Below are 19,423 nucleotides of genomic sequence, written 5' to 3'. Positions count from 1 at the left end.
AGACGAAGGAGGGTCTGGAAAAAAAGCTTGGCACGCCGTTAGGAGCCATTACTGAGTGGCTGAAGCGGTGCAGCACCAGTTCCTCCAGACTGCAGGACACAGCGGTACAGGTGAGTGAGGCCTGTGCCATAGAGGAAAGGGGAGAGCGGAGCACAGCGGCCGCAGTCATGATCAGTATTGCTTGCTAGGTCGCCCCGCCCACTATATGAGACGCTGCCACGATGACTGACAGCATGGTAAGGGAGCATGCAAGGAGGCAGCTGGTGGATGTCGGCTGCCAAACAACCTTGCTTCGACTGCTGGCGCCGGTCTCGCGGCCATCTAAAGGGGAGCAGACGGCGTGTGGTCCCTCTTCCTCTCATAGAGGGACCCAGACCGTCAGTGCACCTGAGAGAAACAGGAAGAAGCCGGGAACTCCTGACAGAGTGCAGCGTAAGCCCGTCTGCTTGAGGGCACAAGAGGGCTACACTGCAGAGGGACGGAGACATCATGAGCCCTCCGCTGAGCGGGCGAAGGGGCAGGGGCTTCCTGCCTGCTTCCTCTCCCACAAGGGTTGAGCTGGAGGGGATCGGCAGTGCTACAACTGTGGTCAAGTCTGGAGTTGTTTTTCCAGAGAGGACGTCTGAATGGCAGGGACGTCGGGGCAGCACCCCCAGACCTGTTCTTTATATTTTCACAGGGTGGAGCCGTGGAGCCAAGGACGCTGACTCCCTATCCTGAGAGAGGAGCAATGTGGCGGGCAGCTGGGTCCCATGCCCAGCGAGGACGCCCCTACTACACATGTTCCGGGGGAGCAACCAGGGAGTTCTCAATACCTCCCCTGGGATGCTTGGTGGTAGCCTCCCTGGCTGACGATGATGCCTCAGTTTCCCGCAGGGCTCCATAGGAGATGGAGTCCTCCACAGCCTGGTTTGGAGCTGGGGTGGCCGCCAAGGGGTGCTGCATGGATTCCACAGCCCAGCTGGACAAATCTTCAGCCCCACCTGGAAGTGAAATTGGAACCAGGTGGTCAAGCACCTGGAACACTTCTGGGTGGGCTACAAAAGGGGCCAGCCACCACCACTCAACAGTCGAAATCGAGAGGAAGAGGACGAGGTTGCCAGGGAGGAGTGGTGGTGCCAGAAGGGCATATTTGTGTTACTGGTGATTTATTTTGTGCTTTATTTGGGACTGTGTTGTGGCTGGAGGAATTACGGGGAAGACGTGCCCTCCAGCTGAAGAAAAATAAAGTTTTGTGTTGTTTTTATACATGCCTCCATTCTGAGTCTGTGCCGGGTCAGGCGCTATATAGTGCTGTTGTTACAATACCCTCTACCTCAGGGGTGGGCAGATTCAGTCCTGGAGGGCCGCAGTGGCTGCAGGTTTTTGCTCCAACCCAATTGCTTAATAAGAAACCCTTATTGCTCAAGTAACACTTCAGCTTCACTTTAGTTGTCTCGCTCGTTAAGATTTTGAACCCTTATTGCTTATTTTAGTCTTAAACAGCTGTATTCTTGGTTTTTAATTGCTCCTAATTAGCAATGCCATGCAAATGACAAAAGAGACCAGCATTTCTCCATTTAGCTTGTTTTCATTTACACCTGTCTGTATTTATCACGCACTATTTGGTTTAATTAAATACTTGGAAGGAAAGTGAAGAGAAAAAAGTGAAGCACTGAGAATTACTCATCTGTTTTAGACTTCAGATCATTTGGATGATATCCTTAGAAAGGAAAATAAATCTAGGATATGAGAATGACCTGACATGGCAGAGTTAAAGCACTAGCAAGCCATGCAATTAAATAATTGACAAGGATTGGTTTTTAATTAAGCAACTGGGTTGGAACAAAAACCTGCAACCACTGCGGCCCTCCAGGACTGAATCTTCCCACCCCTGCTCTACCTTATCGGAATCGACTTTCAGGCCATCAGCAGATAGAAAATGCCTGTGGAAGTGCACCTCTTTTGTTTTAAACTGTAGTTTCTTCAGCCCCAAACTGAGTTTAACCTGCCCACAGTGATACTACGATACCAGGGGCTAGTCATCACGGTCACACTCTGCCTCAGCATCTGTGCTACCACAACCCACAATTAGAATGTCATCTGAAACTGGTTCAGCAGCAATCAGGCCCTATAGGAGCTTGTACTGCTTATGGTGGTATACTTTAGGGGCCACTAACGCTCCAAATGATAGTTTGAGCCACGTCCTTCTTCTCCATGGGTGCTACAAGGTTGTTAAATAGCTTCTCAAGCTTATGCTGTAGTACTGCATCCCAATCATCTACAGAGCGAAGAACCATGCATGTGGCAGGTTATATATTACATTTCCCAGCATATGCATGATGTAATATGACTGTTTCAAATCAAGGCTGAAGCACTTTGGGTTAATGCAAATCCTAAACTTCTCTATTTTTTTTTTAATTAACATATTACTTATTCAACTGGTTGGTTATGGAACTGTGTCATTGTGACCTTTGGCTTCATATTGATCAATTTGTGCTTTCACTGACTGTTGTAAAGCAATTAGAACATTACGAAGTGCACAAGGGAGAAGAAGGGTCAAAATCAAAAATGACTTCTCCTGGGAGAGATGTTACTGGTCCAATGAAATCATCATCAATCTGCTAATAGCAAACTAATATACGAGCGGTCATTAGGTCACATATTCTACTATGTACAGCTCCATAGGAATAGTGAATTTCACTAATCCTAGTTATTGACAAGTTGAGCCAAATAGAACTCGTCATTATTTGGATTTTACCTTTTCAAATTCAAGTGGATGTGCGCATCCACTAATTGTACATGCAGTTTGGAAATCTCCTATTGAGTGCATAATCTCTTCTCAGTATAGTTTCAGCCTGGTCAAACTTGGCAGCAGATTACTTTGTGTTACGAAAAACTCCTTGTTTCTCAGAATCATTACGCTGCACGTTGCACCTAAGTCCAGCTGGCATGACGGAGGCTTGTTGTTCATTTTAAGTGTGGTATACAATTGTTTTCCACTGGCATTCAGACTATTAATCTTCTCACTAGTGAAGACTATACCATGTGTTGTGTGATCATCACTTTCAGATACATGATTTCAGTCATATGCCACTTTACAAGCACACATTTCCAAAATGGTTGATTAGACTACAGTACTTGCAAGTCTTCCCTTATACAGAGCATTGCTTCTAGCATCGCGCATGTCCAGGACCACAGTATTTGCACATTGGTAATATCGGTGTGACTGTGCCATCCTCGGATTTGCTGCTGGCAGATCTCCGTAGCGGCATTCACACTATGTGCCTGCTGTCTGTCCTGATCCACCGCTCGTATATGAAATTCTATAAGCTCAGCTGTGTAGAAGATTTCAGTAGCGTTGGTCAGTTATATAGAAAAGCTTCAAACAGCACCATTCATGTTCAGCATGAAATTTGTGCAGCAGTAAATACCATGAATCTTCAGACAGGGTCAAATGTAAGTACAGTTTTGAAACTTAATTGCAATATCATAAGTGCAACCTCTAAAACAGAGTCACCCAGACACCAACTTCAGTTTTGTGACTAAATATATTTACATAATTTTCCATCCATCCATTTTCCAACCCGCTGAATCCGAACACAGGGTCACGGGTGTCTGCTGGAGCCAATCCCAGCCAACACAGGGCACAAGGCAGGAACCAATTCAGGGCAGGGTGCCAACCCACCGCAGGACACACACAAACACACCCACACACCAAGGCCAATTTAGAATCGCCAATCCACCTAACCTGCATGTCTTTGGACTGTGGGAGGAAACCAGAGTGCCCGGAGGAAACCCACGCAGACACGGGGAGAACATGCAAACTCCACACAGGGAGGACCCGGGAAGCGAACCCGGGTCTCCCAACTGCGAGGCAGCAGCGCTACCCACTGCGCCACCGTGCCGCCCCTTACATAATTTTGCAGTGTATTATATATTGTTCTTTGTGTGTAATTTTACTAATAGTAGTTTTAGGTTTTTTATTGTAGACTATGCATATGTACACATATAACTTTACATTAAAGTTTTCGGCTGAGTTTTACTCTCCAAGTGTTTTAATCAATATGCAACTGCGAATGTCAACTATTCCGGCACAACCAGTCAAAGCCAGTTAGTTTTCCCTCCTGCAGTGCACTCTGATCCTGTACTCAGCTATGAGCGCTACATATAAACAAATGGGCCTGAATTAACAACTAAAACAATTGTGCGCATTGCAGCACTTTCAGGATCAAAGCATGTGCATTTCCCAAAAGGAAATTGATCCATTCTTTTATTATTTTACCATTATTGCAACTCCCCATATGTTCTTTTTCAGTGAAATCCATCTAGAGATCTAATGATAAGAGAAACAGCTACAATCCATCCAGAACTGTGTAGGCAGGACTTTATGCCACCAGCCCTGGGAGTAAGTCAGGACGAAACATTTTAAATGTGTGTGGAATGTAAGCGGCCCCGAAATGAAGTAAAAAAAAAGAGGGATTAAAAAATATATTTGATTTGGGGAATTTAATTAAAAAAAAGTCACTAATTGTGGGTGGACACATTTTTTAGGTAAAAGAGGGCAAAGAAAATGTAAAATATATAATAATTATGAGAAATAAATCTAGGAAATCTAGTCTCAGAATAATCAAAGACTTGATTGTATTTTGATTGAATCTGCGCATAAAAAAACGGCTCGCGGAGTGGACGGAGATATATAAGAATATGCTTTCGGGCTTTTTTATTATTATTTTCTCAACAAAAATCAGCCAAACGCACCGTTTACCCACAGGACTGAAAGAGTGCGAGTTACCATTCACACCAAGGAGTAGAATCAGAAAAGAAGTAAGGTTCGAGAAAGATTAAGTGTATCACACATTTAGCAGCTATCATAACTCTCATTCAAATTCGATTCCATATGGCGGGCTAGCTTCTTTGTTCGTGAGACTTGGGCTCGGAAGCGAAAGAGAAAATTCAAAGCGATATTTCTTGAAAGCCCGCGTAGACATTTTCTGTGCTGTGTTCGAGCAGGTCGTCGTTTTACTTATATCAGGCGAGGACTTGGGAGTGTCTGTAACAGTCGCTTGTTAACTACAGTGTAGTAAAATATGTCTGGTCGTGGTAAAGGTGGAAAGGGCCTTGGAAAAGGTGGCGCAAAGCGTCATCGTAAAGTGCTGCGTGATAATATTCAAGGTATTACAAAGCCTGCTAATCCGCCGTTTGGCTCGTAGAGGTGGAGTGAAGCAAATTTCTGGCTTGATCTATGAAGAAACCCGTGGAGTACTGAAAGTGTTCTTGGAGAATGTTATTCGGGATGCGGTTACCTACACTGAACATGCTAAAAGAAAGACTGTGACCGCAATGGATGTGGTGTACGCTTTGAAGAGACAGGGTCGTACTCTGTATGGCTTTGGCGGTTAGGTGATTAACATAATAAATTCAAAGGCTCTTTTCAGAGCCAACAATCTCTTCTACTGGGAGAGCTTTCCTTCTGTTCTACATTAAGTTAGTATTTAATGATACAGCATAGCGCGTCGATACTAGGCACGGCCTTTTATAGCAAAGAGTATAATGCTTAGTTTCTCTAGTTAAACCACACACCATTACTAATACTTTCCGAGCAGCTTTGCGCACTATTCGGATGGTCTGTCCCGCCCCCCGTTTTCTGTTCTCAGATTGCAATAAACGTTGGTAACATCTCTGCAGACCTTTGTTGTTATCCGCTGTGGTAAGACGCTGGCTTACAGGGATAGTGGTTCGGAGTCGCCAATAAATGTAAACCACTGGGCGCAGCCAAAGCGTATAATCAGGGCCGGATTTATATGAAAAGAGGCCCTAGGCTATTCCACTTATGAGGCCCTTTCACCTTCCATTTTTAAGTTTGTAAATTACATGAGAGATATAAAATTTTGCTAACAATTTGAATGTAGGCCCCTCTTGATCTTGAGGCCCTAGGCTGAAGCCTACTTAGCCTATAGGAAAATCCGGCCCTGCGTATAATACGTACAATTTTATAGGTTAATGGAACTCTTGAGAAAAGGTATGTGGCTCTGAAAAGAGCCGTTGGTTTTGAGCAGTAGTCTCCGCATTTAGAGCTGGTGTACTTGGTAACTGCCTTGGTATTCTCGGACACAGCGTGCTTAGCAAGCTCTCTCGGGAGCAAGAGCCTCACAGCATTCTGGATCTCCCGGGAAGATATAGTGGAGGGCTTGTTATAGTGAGCCAGGCGAGAAGCCTCTCTGGTGATGCGCTTGAAAATGTTGTTCACAAATGTATTCATGATTCCCATTGCCTTAAACGAAATGTCCGTATCAGGATGAACTTGCTTCAGTACCTTGCACACATAGGTGGAATAACTTTCCTTCCTGAGAGTCAGAGTGTCCTTCAGGTGCCTTTTACCAAGGAGTGGCTTCCATCTGGCCACTCTACCATACAGGCCTGATTGGTGGATTGCTGCAGAGATGGTTGTCCTACTGGAAGGTTCACTCTCCACAGAGGACCACTGAAGCTCTGACAGAGTGACCATCGGGTTCTTGGTCACCTCCCTGACTAAGGCCCTTCTCCCCTAATTGCTCAGTTTAGATGGCCGGCCAGCTCTAGGAAGAGTCCTGGTGGTTTTGAACTTTTTCCACTTACGGGTAATGGAGGCCACTGTGCTCATTGGGACCTTCAAAGCAGCAGAAATTTTTCTGTAACCTTCCCCAGATTTGTGCCTCAAGACAATCCTGTCTCGGAGATCTACAGACAATTCCTTTGATTTCATGCTTGGTTTGTGCTCTGACATGAACTGTCAACTGTGGGACCTTCTATAGACAGGTGTGTGCCTTTCCAAATCCTGTCCAATCAACTGAATTTACCACAGATGGACTCCAGTTAAGCTGCAGAAACATCTCAAGGATGATCAGGGGAAACAGGTTGCACCTGAGCTCAATTTGGAGCTTCATGGCAAAGGCTGTGAATACTTATGTACATGTGCTTTCTCAATTTTTTTTTTTATTTTTAATAAATTTGCAAAAATCTCAAGTAAACTTTTTTCACGTTGTCATTATGGGGTGTTGTGTGTAGAATTCTGAGGAAAAAAATGAATTTAATCCATTTTGGAATAAGGCTGTAACATAACAAAATCTGGGGCGGCACAGTGGGTAGCGCTGCTGCCTTGTAGTTGGGGGACCTGGGTTCGCTTCCCGGGTCCTCTCTGCGTGGAGTTTGCATGTTCTCCCCGTGTCTGCGTGGGTTTCCTCCCACAGTCCAAAGACATGCAAGTTAGGTGGACTGGCGATTCTAAATTAGCCCTAGTGTGTGCTTGGTGTGTAGGTGTGTTTGTGTGTGTCCTGGGGTGGGTTGGCACCCTGCCCGGGATTGGTTCCTGCCTTGTGCCCTGTGTTGGCTGGGATTGGCTCCAGCAGATCCCCGTGACCCTGTGTTCAGATTCAGCGGGTTGGAAAATGGAACAAATTTGTGCTTAAGCAATGTAGGAAACTAAACTTTCTTAGCTAAGTAATATACTTTTTTGCTAAAGTTGTGTGCCCTCTTTTACCGTTTCAACAATAGTTCTGAAGCTCAACTCATTTATTTTTTTGCGCTCTAAGAAATCGCGAAAATCCAGAATAGGGCATGAGACATAATATGTAAAGTAGATGTGTATGTACATACTGTATGTAGAACACATACTATGTACTCTTTGATCGGAGATGTTATTATTGCACAGGACTGGAATCTTTCTTCTCTCATGGAGGACCGAGGCAATGCCTCTCACACTCCTTCATCTCTGTGTTTTTTAATCTGTGAGATTCTTGTTAGCTTGTCTCATAACAATCACTTTTTTTTTTTTTTTTTTTTTTTGGTTAGGGGTTGTGCGAGTTCCTGTTGCTGAATTTTTAGGATGGTTTAGGTGTTTAATCATCCAGTATTGCCTATTGCACAGGAGGGGTCGTTCAAAGGGTTAAGAAGGCTGTGCCCTGGACCCGCCTTCATCCAAATGACGTAAGAGCATATGCAAATCAGCAGTCAGTTCGTTCAGGTCATTGCGCACGAAGGAATCCTTAATAAAAGCGCATCGCCAGCTACTTCGTCTATTCTGTTGTAAGTAATTGCAGTGAGCATATCGAAATGTCTGGAAGAGGAAAGACTGGCGGTAAGACCCGCGCTAAGGCTAAGACTCGCTCTTCTCGTGCTGGTTTGCAGTTTCCCGTCGGCCGTGTTCACAGGCTTCTGAGGAAAGGCAACTATGCTGAGCGGGTGGGCGCTGGTGCTCCCGTCTATTTGGCTGCTGTGCTCGAGTATCTGACGGCTGAAATCCTCGAGTTGGCTGGTAATGCTGCCCGCGATAACAAGAAAACCAGAATCATTCCTCGTCATCTTCAGCTGGCAGTGCGTAACGACGAAGAGCTCAATAAGTTGTTGGGTGGTGTGACCATCGCACAGGGTGGTGTACTTCCAAACATTCAGGCTGTGCTTCTGCCAAAGAAGACCGAGAAAGCAGCTAAGAGCAAGTAAGCTGAGGCGTCCGTTTTTAAACCCCAACGGCTCTTTTCAGAGCCACCCATCTGTTCAGACTGGAGCCTTTTCCATTGATTATTTCTTGGTTGTCCGGCACCTTTTTAATAGGCCGTATATTGTAATCACTGGTGTATTATTTTATATTGCTTGATCTAGAGCGTTTTTTAAGTAGGTACTTTCATTGTGCTGTACAACTCCCATTTACATGTTTTGAGAATAAATCCACATCATCCATCTGTTCACGCTGGAGCCTTTTCTGCCATGATTGTTTCTTGATGATAATGGCAGCTTTTTACTATGTCCTCATCACTGGTAGTTTATCATGCACGTGGGCGTTCCTCACTCTGTTTCTGCGGTGGTGTATAAAACTTGCTTTTTCTTTTTGAAATCCTTTAAAGGGCTTGATCTGAAGGTGCTCTTGGTCCAGCCTCACAAACGTTAACACTATGGTAGTAGTGTGGCTTGGAGTAATGCTTGTAAATTTGCTGTGGTGCCAATTATGGCAGCAATCACTTGGATTTTTCTCATACATATCACATGAATGTTGGCTTCTGCAAGGTGGTGGAGAGGGGATTAGGTCTGAAAAAGCAAGTACTGTACTGTACAATTCCCATTTACAGCTTTCGGAGACATGAATTTTAAAGGTGGGAAACCTTATTTCTAAATGCTTTCTGGATCTTTGATGCATGTGCAGAAAAAGCAGAATCGGAATATGTTTATTGTCGTAACAAACACAACAAAATTAGGTGCAAGTCCCTGCTGTGTCAAAATGTAAATACAATGGATAAGAAGAAATAAGGTAGAACACAAACATTCAGCATAAGACCTTAATTGCACATGAAACACTATTACAGGTACACAAGATGTCCTCTATTGCACTGCTGCATTGGAAGTGATGAGCTGGCATTCAGTGCCCTAATAGATAGATAGATAGATAGATAGATAGATAGATAGATAGATAGATACTTTATTAATCGGAACAGGACAGAAACTTCTATTCAGTCTGTTAGTCTTTGTTTTGATGCTCTTATATCTTTTGTCTGATGGCAACAGTTGGAACATGTCATGAGTGGGGTGTGAGGAGTCTTTTAGGATGTTTTCTGCTTTCCTGAGGCAGCGAGAGATGTGCAGTTCATCCAGAGAGGGTAAAGAGCTGCTGGTGATCTGCTGGGTAGTCTTTACGATCTGCTGAAGTGCTGTTGTAGCACAGGATACTCTCAATAGAGCAGCGATAGAAGGGCACCAGCAGTTTTTGGGGGGATGTTATTTTTCCTGTGGAGTCTCTGCTGAGCCTTCTTCGACAACTCAGCTGTGTTCACACCCCAGGACAGGTTTTCCATGATGTGGACTCCCAGGAAACAGAACTCGAACAGCCTCTCCACACAGTCCCCTCTGATGTAGAGTGGTTTGATGTCCGTTTTCTTTTTCATGAAGTCCACAACGAGCTCCCTGGTCTTACTTGTGTTCAGGAGCAGGTTGTTGTCAGTGCACCATGCTGTCAGCTGCTCCACTTTGTCCCTGTAGGCGTACTCATCCTCCCCCGAGATGAGCCCCACCACAGTGGTGTCATCTGCAGATTTGACAATGGTGTTGCTGTGGTGGGCAGGGGTGCAGTCATGTGAGTACAGCATGAAGAGCAGGGGGCTCAGCACACAGCCCTGATGAGAGCCGGTGCTGATGGCCGAGGAGATGTGAGGGCCCACCCTAACCCTTTGTGTGCGGTCTGTCAGGAAGTTTTTAATCCATATACAGGTGGATTATGGGAGTCCCAGAGCTAGCAGCTTGCACACCAATGTGTGAGGGAGGATGGGGTTATAAGCAGAGCTAAAATCAATAAAGAGGAGACTTGTGTAGCTCCCCTGGTTCTCCAGATGGGACAGGGTAGCATAGAGAGCAGCAGCAGCAGCGTCCTTAGTAGACCTTTTAGCAAATTGGTGTGCGTCAAAGGTGGGAGGGATGAAGGACATGATATGACTCTGGACCAGTCTTCACACTTCATTAATTCATTAACAGTTGATAAATGATTATTATCTGGTGTCTGATTCTACTGCACAAAATTGCGTTGCTCTACTTGATTGGAACACTGTTAATAACTATTGCTTTGGCCAAGAAGAAGGTTTCTTTTATCTTTAAAATATTTCTAAATGAAAGGTAAGTCTTTCTCTCTCTGTTGTTTGTTTACTGTGTTGAAAGGTAGCCATTGGTGAGTAAATGGCTGGCTAAGAGTTTGTAGAAATGGATAGTTTTTCATGTTTTGACGTGGCAGTGATTTTCACATAATTTCCATTTTGTAGAAAAGATACCTTCCTGCTGTCATCAGTCATGGACTACCGTCATCCTAGTCATTAGCTATCATTTTCTCTTAAGCCCTTGGACAAGAGGAGCAGGGCCATAATGATTATGACTTTCTAACCCTAAAAACAGATCATCTAAAAATGTGTTGATTATCTACAATATCTGACTTTTTTGGTATATTGGGAGTGTGATATTGCGGGGTTGGCTCTATGTTCGCATTTGACTTTTGGAAGCCTTTTGAACCCGGCACTGTCAATACCATAACCAAGATGACCTTGGCAAATGAGGACATGTACATCCAAGACTGTATAACTGATTTAACTGATTAGCCAGACTGGGATCAGCAAAATAGTTTGATGTAAGTTTCTTGCAGTTAGTGGCCTGTTTAAGGCCTCTCCAGGCTGATCCACTGCATTTGCTGTAATTGCTCTTGCAGATGATCTGAGGAATTTAATTTGGCACATTTGATTATTTTGTCCAATATATACTTGTGATGATCACAGTTATCTTTCCAACTGTCCATCCATCCATCCATTTTCCTAACTTCTTATTCAAATCAGGGAAGCAGTGCAGCTTGTGCTTATCCCAGCAGCCTTGGGTGACAAGGCACAAACAAGTATTGGACTAGGTTCCAGTCCACTGCAGGGCAAACACAGACATTCTCCCACTCAGTAGAACCAATTAAACCACTCAAATTAACTGAAACTGTACGCCTTTGCACTGTGAGAGGGAACCGGAGCACCCATGAAGAAACTGAGAGAAAGGTAAAATTCTGGTTGGGGAACATGAACAACTAGGGTTAGAACTTCCATCTCTGTGCTGTCACAGTTACAGAATATGTAAAGGATGTCACCACCCACATAAAAGAAAAACAGTCCATCCATCCATCCATTTTCCAACCCGCTGAATCCGAACACAGGGTCACGGGGGTCTGCTGGAGCCAATCCCGGCCAACACAGGGCACAAGGCAGGAACCAATCCTTGGCAGGGTGCCAACCCACCGCAGGACACACAAACACACTAGGGCCAATTTAGAATCGCCAATCCACCTAACCTGCATGTCTTTGGACTGTGGGAGGAAACCAGAGCTCCCGGAGGAAACCCACACAGACACGGGGAGAAAGAAAAACAGTCTCCTAAGGAAAATTGTCTGCTCTATCCTTGCATATACGGTTCCTCTGTATTACGAGACCAGTTCACCATGCCATTAATCTGAATCCCCAAGTTTTTTGCAGCTGTGCAGCACCCCTTCATATGCTTCCTGAATAGTGCTCTGGTTGTTCAGCCTCTTTGATGCAACCAACATCAATAAACCGTTGGTTTTGTTGATGTCAAGTCAAAAAAACAATTCTCTTTGCCTCAAGAAACATGACCTGATATTATGTTTACAGTCCAAGGTGTCCACGGAGAAGAGATAAGGACACAGGACTGTTCCTTGTGCAGCACCACTGATGCTCTCATCCACATCAGAGACACCGTTCCTCATTGTCACAAACTGTTTTCTGTCAGACAAATAATTTTTTTCAAGTCCTTCTGTAGAAGAATATAGGTTTTGAGGTGTAGATCATTGTCTTAACCCACAGGCAAGATTTCCCATGTGCATAACTTAAACAAATGTTACTAGTGTTACTTTCACATTGTTTTCTTTTTTTCCCTTTAACTGTACTTCAGAGGAGCAATACAATGTTCAGTATTGCAAAAAAAAAAAAAACACCTGCTACTTTACTCCTATTCATGCAACAATCCCATGCCGAACTGTGAGACTGTGGAACACTGATATACTTCTACAGGACATGGTTCAAATTTTGTTCCAAACAGTGTCAGTGCAGAGGTCACAGAATTCCTTCATGTCTCATTTATTATTTGGTCCTAGTTTTCAGGTGGGCCCAGCATGTCAATCTGAGTGTGGCTTACAATTGAGTATCTTCTGGCTAAGATTCTATTATCACCTTATGCTTGAAGATCCAGGACACAGCCTCTGTCTTTAGTTAATCCATAACCGTCAAGTTGCTCTAAAGGTGGTCAGGAAACTGAAGTTTAGATTATAATTGATCTACAGGGTAATTGGATTGTGTGACTGTCTTCAATCCCATCTTTACATTTTCTTATCTTAAGTTAAAACTACAAAAATAGACCAAACAGGGATCTATCTATCTATCTATCTATCTATCTATCTATCTATCTATCTATCTATCTATAGTGGGTACGGAAAGTATTCAGACCCCCTTCAATTTTTCACTCTTTGTTATATTGCAGCCATTTGCTAAAATCATTTAAATTAATTTTTCCCTCATTAATGTACACACAGCACCCCATATTGACAGACAAAAAAAAAGAATTTTTGAAATTGTTGCAGATTTATTAAAAAAGAAAAACTGAAATATCACATGGTCCTAAGTATTCAGACCCTTTGCTCAGTATTTAGTAGAAGCACCCTTTTGAGCTAATACAGCCATGAGTCTTCTTGGGAAAGATGCAACAAGTTTTTCACACCTGGATTTGGGGATGCTCTGCCATTCCTCCTTGCAGATCCTCTCCAGTTCTGTCAGGTTGGATGGTAAACGTTGGTGGACAGCCATTTTTAGGTCTCTCCAGAGATGCTCAATTGGGTTTAAGTCAGGGCTCTGGCTGGGCCATTCAAGAACAGTCACAGAGTTGTTGTGAAGCCACTCCTTCGTTATTTTAGCAAGACACATGACAGCCCATATGGAGTTTGCTAAAAGACACCTGAAGGACTCTGAGATGGTGAGAAATAAGATTCTCTGGTCTGATGAGACCAAGATAGAACTTTTTGGCCTTAATTCTAAGCGGTATGTGTGGAGACAACCAGGCACTACTCATCACTAGTCCAATACAGTCCCCACAGTGAAGCATGGCGGTGGCAGCATCATGCTGTGGGGTGTTTTTCTGCTGCAGGGACAGGACGACTGGTTGCAATCGAGGGAAAGATGAATGCGGCCAAGTACAGGGATATCCTGGACAAAAACCTTCTCCAGAGTGCTAAGGACCTCAGACTGGGCCGAAGGTTTACCTTCCAACAAGACAATGACCCTAAGCACAGAGCTAAAAAAACGAAGGAGTGGCTTCACAACAACTCTGTGACTGTTCTTGAATGGCCCAGCCAGAGCCCTGACTTAAACCCAATTGAGCATCTCTGGAGAGACCTAAAAATGGCTGTCCACCAACGTTTACCATCCATCCTGACAGAACTGGAGAGGATCTGCAAGGAGGAATGGCAGAGGATCCCCAAATCCAGGTGTGAAAAACTTGTTGCATCTTTCCCAAGAAGACTCATGGCTGTATTAGCTCAAAAGGGTGCTTCTACTAAATACTGAGCAAAGGGTCTGAATACGTAGGACCATGTGATATTTCAGTTTTTCTTTTTTAATAAATCTGCAACAATTTCAAAAAATCTTTTTTTTTCTGTCAATATGGGAAGCTGTGTGTACATTAATGAGGGAAAAAAATAATTTAAATGATTTTAGCAAATGGCTGCAATATGACAAAGAGTGAAAAATTGAAGGGGGTCTGAATACTTTCCGTACCCACTGTATCTATCTATCTATCAAATGGAAAAGCTGAATATAGAAGCAAGGCGTGAAATAAACTAAATCATCATAAATTTGAGGATGACTTTCATTTTAAAAATGCAATTGTCATGTTCAGTAAAGCTAAATTATGGTTATCTGTAGCTGACGGGTTCCCTCTAATAATAAAATTTTCTATGGTCTATTACAATATCAGAAGCATAATACAGGTTTATGTACATGAGTTTTGAGAGGAAGTTATTTTCTTTACAAGTGTCTTTGAAATAAGCCTGACAAAAATTAGGTAAACTACTCTTGCTGGTGTGTTAATTTGATCTTGTAGAGACGTCGGATTTTAACTGGATTTTTGGATAAATTACATAAACACTTTTTGACATCAATATTAGTCCTCTCTATTATTAATCCAGCGCACTTCCAGTTTGAAAGAACGCGCAGTCACCGAGTATTTGAAACGAAATGATTGTTTGTCTTGTAACGAGTGACATCTCGTCTTTTACGCGGTGACTTTTCTGACCGTTTAGCGGTACCATCTTTTTAAATGATAGCACCAGACCTGCTAACAACACGTTTCCCCCGATATGTCTCGATGTCTCAGGGTTGACCTTTCCGATTTTTTCCTCCTAAATTAGGGGGATTTTGTGAAAACAGAAAGCACACTTGTCAGGTCTCTAGTTACGTGCTTGAGTCTGCACGGTTCTCATCAGTGTGATATGAGCGGCTGAGACGCGCCTCACTGCAGACTTTTACAGAGAAATCCGAGTGTGTTTGATCGCAATGGCAGAAACAGCTCCAGCAGCACCCGCTCCGGCTAAAGCGCCAAAGAAGAAAACGAGCTCAAAGCCTAAAAAGACCGGCCCTAGCGTGTCTGATTTGATCGTCAAGGCTGTGTCGGCTTCGAAAGAGCGCCACGGGCTCTCGTTGGCTGGGCTCAAGAAGGCTCTTGTTGCGGGTGGCTACGATGTGGAGAAGAATAACGCCCGCGTAAAACTGTCCGTGAAAAGCCTTGTGAGTAAAGGCTTTCTCGTGCAGACAACAGGTACTGGGGCCTCCGGGTCTTTTAAAATCAATAAGAAACCGTCAGAACCGAAGGTGAAGTCCACCAAGAAAAAGGCGACTCCGAAAAAGAAGCCAGCGGCGAAAAAGCCCGCTGCAGCCAAGAAAGTGAAGAAACCGGCAGCGAAGAAACCCGCGGCAGCCAAGAAAACTGCTAAGAAGCCTACAGCAGCGAAGAAAGCCACTAAGAGCCCCAAGAAAGCGAAGCCGGCTGCAAAGCCCAAAAAGGCGGTTAAGAGCCCGAAGAAGGCCAAAGCAGCAAAGCCCAAGGTGGCCAAAGCCAAGACTGTAAAGAAGGCAGCACCGAAAAAGAAGTGATCTGTTTACATGGCCCGATATTTGTACACAAACGGCTCTTTTAAGAGCCCCCATCTTCTCGAGAAGGGCAGATCTAGTTTTAATACGTTCTATGGTCTGATGGTGCCTGTGTCTTTTCCGAGATGTCTACGTGGCTTATTGGGGGGGGGAAGTAGAGGGGGCTCTTGCACTGAAACCTGCCTACAGTTTAAGCGCAGAGAATCCGCATTCAGCAAGCACCGTGGTTGTGGCGGTTCCCCTCAAGTAAAGCCGAGCGTATTACCAGATTTATACACGTAAAATACGCGCAAGTTCTAATCTTAATGTGAGATTGTGTAGTTTACCGTAGTGCACGTTAAAAGGACTTTCTCTTAGTAAAGAGCTTGTGGTGGCTCTTAAAAGAGCCTTTGTTGTTTATGGCTTTCTGCAAATGTTCTTAAGCGCGTTCTCCACGAATGCGGCGAGCCAGCTGGATATCCTTCGGCATTATGGTCACTCTCTTGGCGTGGATGGCGCACAAGTTGGTGTCTTCGAACAGACCGACTAAGTACGCCTCGCTGGCTTCCTGCAGAGCCATGACAGCGGAGCTCTGGAAACGGAGATCAGTCTTGAAATCCTGGGCGATTTCTCTTACTAGTCTCTGGAAAGGCAGCTTGCGGATAAGCAGTTCAGTGGATTTCTGGTAACGACGGATCTCTCGCAGAGCTACAGTGCCGGGCCTGTAACGGTGAGGCTTCTTCACGCCACCGGTAGCAGGAGCGCTCTTACGAGCCGCTTTAGTGGCGAGCTGTTTTCGGGGTGCTTTTCCACCAGTAGATTTACGTGCGGTTTGCTTTGTTCTTGCCATTTCGACAGCCTAAACAAAACGTGCAAACTCTATAAAAACAGAAAATGAACAGAGAAACAGCTACATGAAGCGCTTTATATTAAGATCTTCTCGCCTTATGATTGGATGAAATGTATGGAGGCCGGGTTCTCTGTTAGGCTCTGCCCAGAAGTCGTCTTTTGATTGCCCATTTTAAAAGCTCGGCGCGCGATTTGAACGGCGCTGTTTCCGTCTCTTCCTCTTTTAACGGTTTCTGCTGTTCACTCTTCACAGAAAGCCACACTTTCTGAAGATGAATTTAGGAAAGATCTGTCGAAAGGAATGTGGAAACGTTTGAGAAATACGCAAAATACACAGTGTTTTTCTCCTATAGTGCTTGAGCATGGGAATGGTGCTATAGAAATGAAATGTATTATTGAGAAAAGGAAATCTGAAGTTTAAATCAATCCACTTGATTAAAAAAAAAGTATTTTGAGTCTTTTTCTTCTTAATCCCTGCACATAAGTGTTAGAAACTATTTTCAACATCACTTTCAATTACTTTTCACAGTTCTTGAGGCTGATCATCCAATTAGCTGTGAATCACCCAATCTCACTGAGATTGCACAGGTGGTGAACCAGCTGGGGGGGGAAGGCTGCAGGCTGCAGGGATCTGTGGTATCCGGGGTGAACTTCTCCAGGCTGGTGGTAAGGCTGTCCTCCTGGCATTGCAAGCAATCTTTGCTTCCATTTGGGAGACTGGCATCATCCAAACTGACTGGAAAACGGGACTTGTTATCCCTATCTGGAAAGGGAAGGGTTATCGCCTGGATTGCAGCAACTACAGAGGGATAACACTGCTCTCGGTGCCGGGTAACGTCCTTGCTAGGGTCGTACTCAATAGGATCCGTGATCACTTGCTCACCTACCAGCGACTGGAACAGTCTGGTTTTACACCTAAGAAGTCTACCATCGACCGCATCCTGGCACTGATGGTTCTCATAGAGCACAAACGCGAATATCGGCAGAGTTTCTTTGCAGCCTTTGTCGATTTTCGCAAAGCATTCGACTCAGTTGATCAAGCTGCCCTGTGGGACATCCTAAGGGTTCACGGGGTCCCCCCGAGGTTGCTGGACATCATGGCTGGCCTGTACACTGGTACTGTGAGTGCTGTGCAGGGTGGAAGTGGGACCTCTGCGTTTTTCCCAGTTGATTCTGGGGTTCGTCAGGGGTGTGTTCTGCTCCTATTCTGTTCAATGCTTGTATGGACTAGGTGTTGGGCAGAGGTGTGGGGTCCAGAGGCTGTGGGGCATCTGTTGGTGAAGAAAGATTCACAGATCTTGACTTCGGTGATGATGCTGTTATCTTTGCGGAGTCAATGAAGGCAACTCTAAGCCATACCACATGTTTTTCAGAACAGGTCATCCACCTGAAGATAAACATGTTTCAGTCTGGTCGGTACTTGGATGGGAGACCATCTAGGAAAAATCTTGGGTTGCTGCTGGAAGAGTTGTTGGTGAGACCAGCAGGGTGTTGGTCTTACCTTGTGGTCTGTATGTGGATACCAATACCTCAGTGCAGTGATGGGGACACTGTTTTGTAAAAATGGCACCGGCCTTCAGATGAGACGTAAAACAGAGGTTCTGACTCTGTGATCATTCTCGATCCCTGTGCATCTTTTGAAAAGAGCAGACTGTATCACGATGTTCAAGGCTAAATTGCCCTCCATGGTCTAGTCATTCTGGACCCCTAATTATCCCCCATCTCTAATTGGCTATCTCTCAAATTATTCCACCACCTAACAGCTAATGTGTGGTGAACGTACTGGCACAAAAATGGCTGCTGTCTCATCAACCAGGTGGATGCTACACGTTGGTGATGGCTGAAGTGACTCCCTTTGTCTAAGTGCTTTGAGTAGCAGGAAAAATAATGTAAGTGTTTTACCAAGAGTACTTCATAAATTGATTAGTCTGTAGTTCTGTGGTAAAGACTGGTTTGTTCCTGGCTTAGGTAAGACTATGACGTCAGCATTTTTCCAGCATTCTGGAAATTGTTCTAGTCTCATTACTGTGTTAGCAATGTTGATTAGTGCAATTACTGCTTTGTGAGGGAGGGAGTGCTCCAAGAGCTGCATTTGTGATGCCATCTGACCCTGGTGTCCTCCTAATATTAAGATGGTCAGTGATGTTTCTGATTTCTGCAGGATGGTTTGTGACACTGCAGTTTTGCTATTTTAAAAGGCGCACCTGCTTGTGGCTCTGAGGCTTCTCATTTGCATAAAGAAATGCCAGCTCATGCTATGTGGGACTCATCGCTTGGCTGAAGCAACGTGTCAGTGCTGTCACAGTGTTTATGAAACACAAGAAAATGACCACGTCTGGCTATGTTTCTGGTCATTTTCTTGAGGGTTCATGTACGGGTTTAAGATGTAATAATAAATATAGTACAGTCAAATGTGCACTTTTCATACAAAATAATGCAATGTTTGCAACACATTACATTTTATAATAAATGACTAAGTAACATATTTAGCTTTATTTGTAAGTAATATATAATGTAACTAAGTTACTTTTAAGAAAAACTATCCTTACACTGCTCAAGAGATACAGGCTCTGTGTTTGTTTTTGGATATATGGGGGCCGTTGAATCTTATTAATTTGTTTAATCCTTTGTTAGTAATTGGGGGCTCTGCCCCCTGCTCACTTCGCTCGCGAACCCCTGTGTGGGTTCTATATGCTAGCCACTTTGTGGCTCTGCCGCTCGCTTATGGGGAAGCAGATGTACAATTTAAACAGATTGTTATTTTCATAGGAATTGTTAAATATGCATAATGGAACTAACTATTTTACAGTACAGCGAGTAATTAACTATAGAAAAAATAGTTAAACGTAACAAATTGAAAGAAAATTATGTTTCATGTTGCGTTAGAGGTATTTGTTGTATTATACGTTTTCGTTCTGTATGGC

At 44.1% G+C, this 19,423-nt stretch overlaps 2 protein-coding genes across 2 annotated transcripts; both read left to right on the top strand.

The window, feature by feature from the left end:
* Positions 1–8,017: 8,017 nt before the first annotated feature.
* LOC114658778 (histone H2A-like) lies at positions 8,018–8,504 on the top strand. The gene has a single exon (XM_028810830.2). The coding sequence runs from the start codon at positions 8,071–8,073 to the stop codon at positions 8,455–8,457; it is 387 nt and encodes a 128-aa protein (XP_028666663.1). The 5' UTR covers positions 8,018–8,070; the 3' UTR covers positions 8,458–8,504.
* A 6,510-nt stretch (positions 8,505–15,014) lies between these two features.
* LOC114658771 (histone H1-like) lies at positions 15,015–15,725 on the top strand. Its single transcript, XM_028810824.2, has one exon. It carries the CDS (start codon positions 15,078–15,080, stop codon positions 15,672–15,674), a length of 597 nt encoding a protein of 198 aa, XP_028666657.2. The 5' UTR covers positions 15,015–15,077; the 3' UTR covers positions 15,675–15,725.
* The last annotated feature ends 3,698 nt before the right edge of the window (positions 15,726–19,423 follow it).

This window comes from Erpetoichthys calabaricus, chromosome 10 (assembly GCF_900747795.2).
Source record: "Erpetoichthys calabaricus chromosome 10, fErpCal1.3, whole genome shotgun sequence".
NCBI lineage: Eukaryota > Metazoa > Chordata > Cladistia > Polypteriformes > Polypteridae > Erpetoichthys > Erpetoichthys calabaricus.
Note: the sequence above shows the minus strand (reverse complement) of the source record. Positions and strands in the feature narration are given on the sequence as shown.

Coding starts and splice junctions, on each gene's coding strand:
- LOC114658771 (XM_028810824.2), top strand. CDS start 15,078: ATGGCAGAAACAGCTCCAGCAGCACCCGCTCCGGCTAAAGCGCCAAAG.
- LOC114658778 (XM_028810830.2), top strand. CDS start 8,071: ATGTCTGGAAGAGGAAAGACTGGCGGTAAGACCCGCGCTAAGGCTAAG.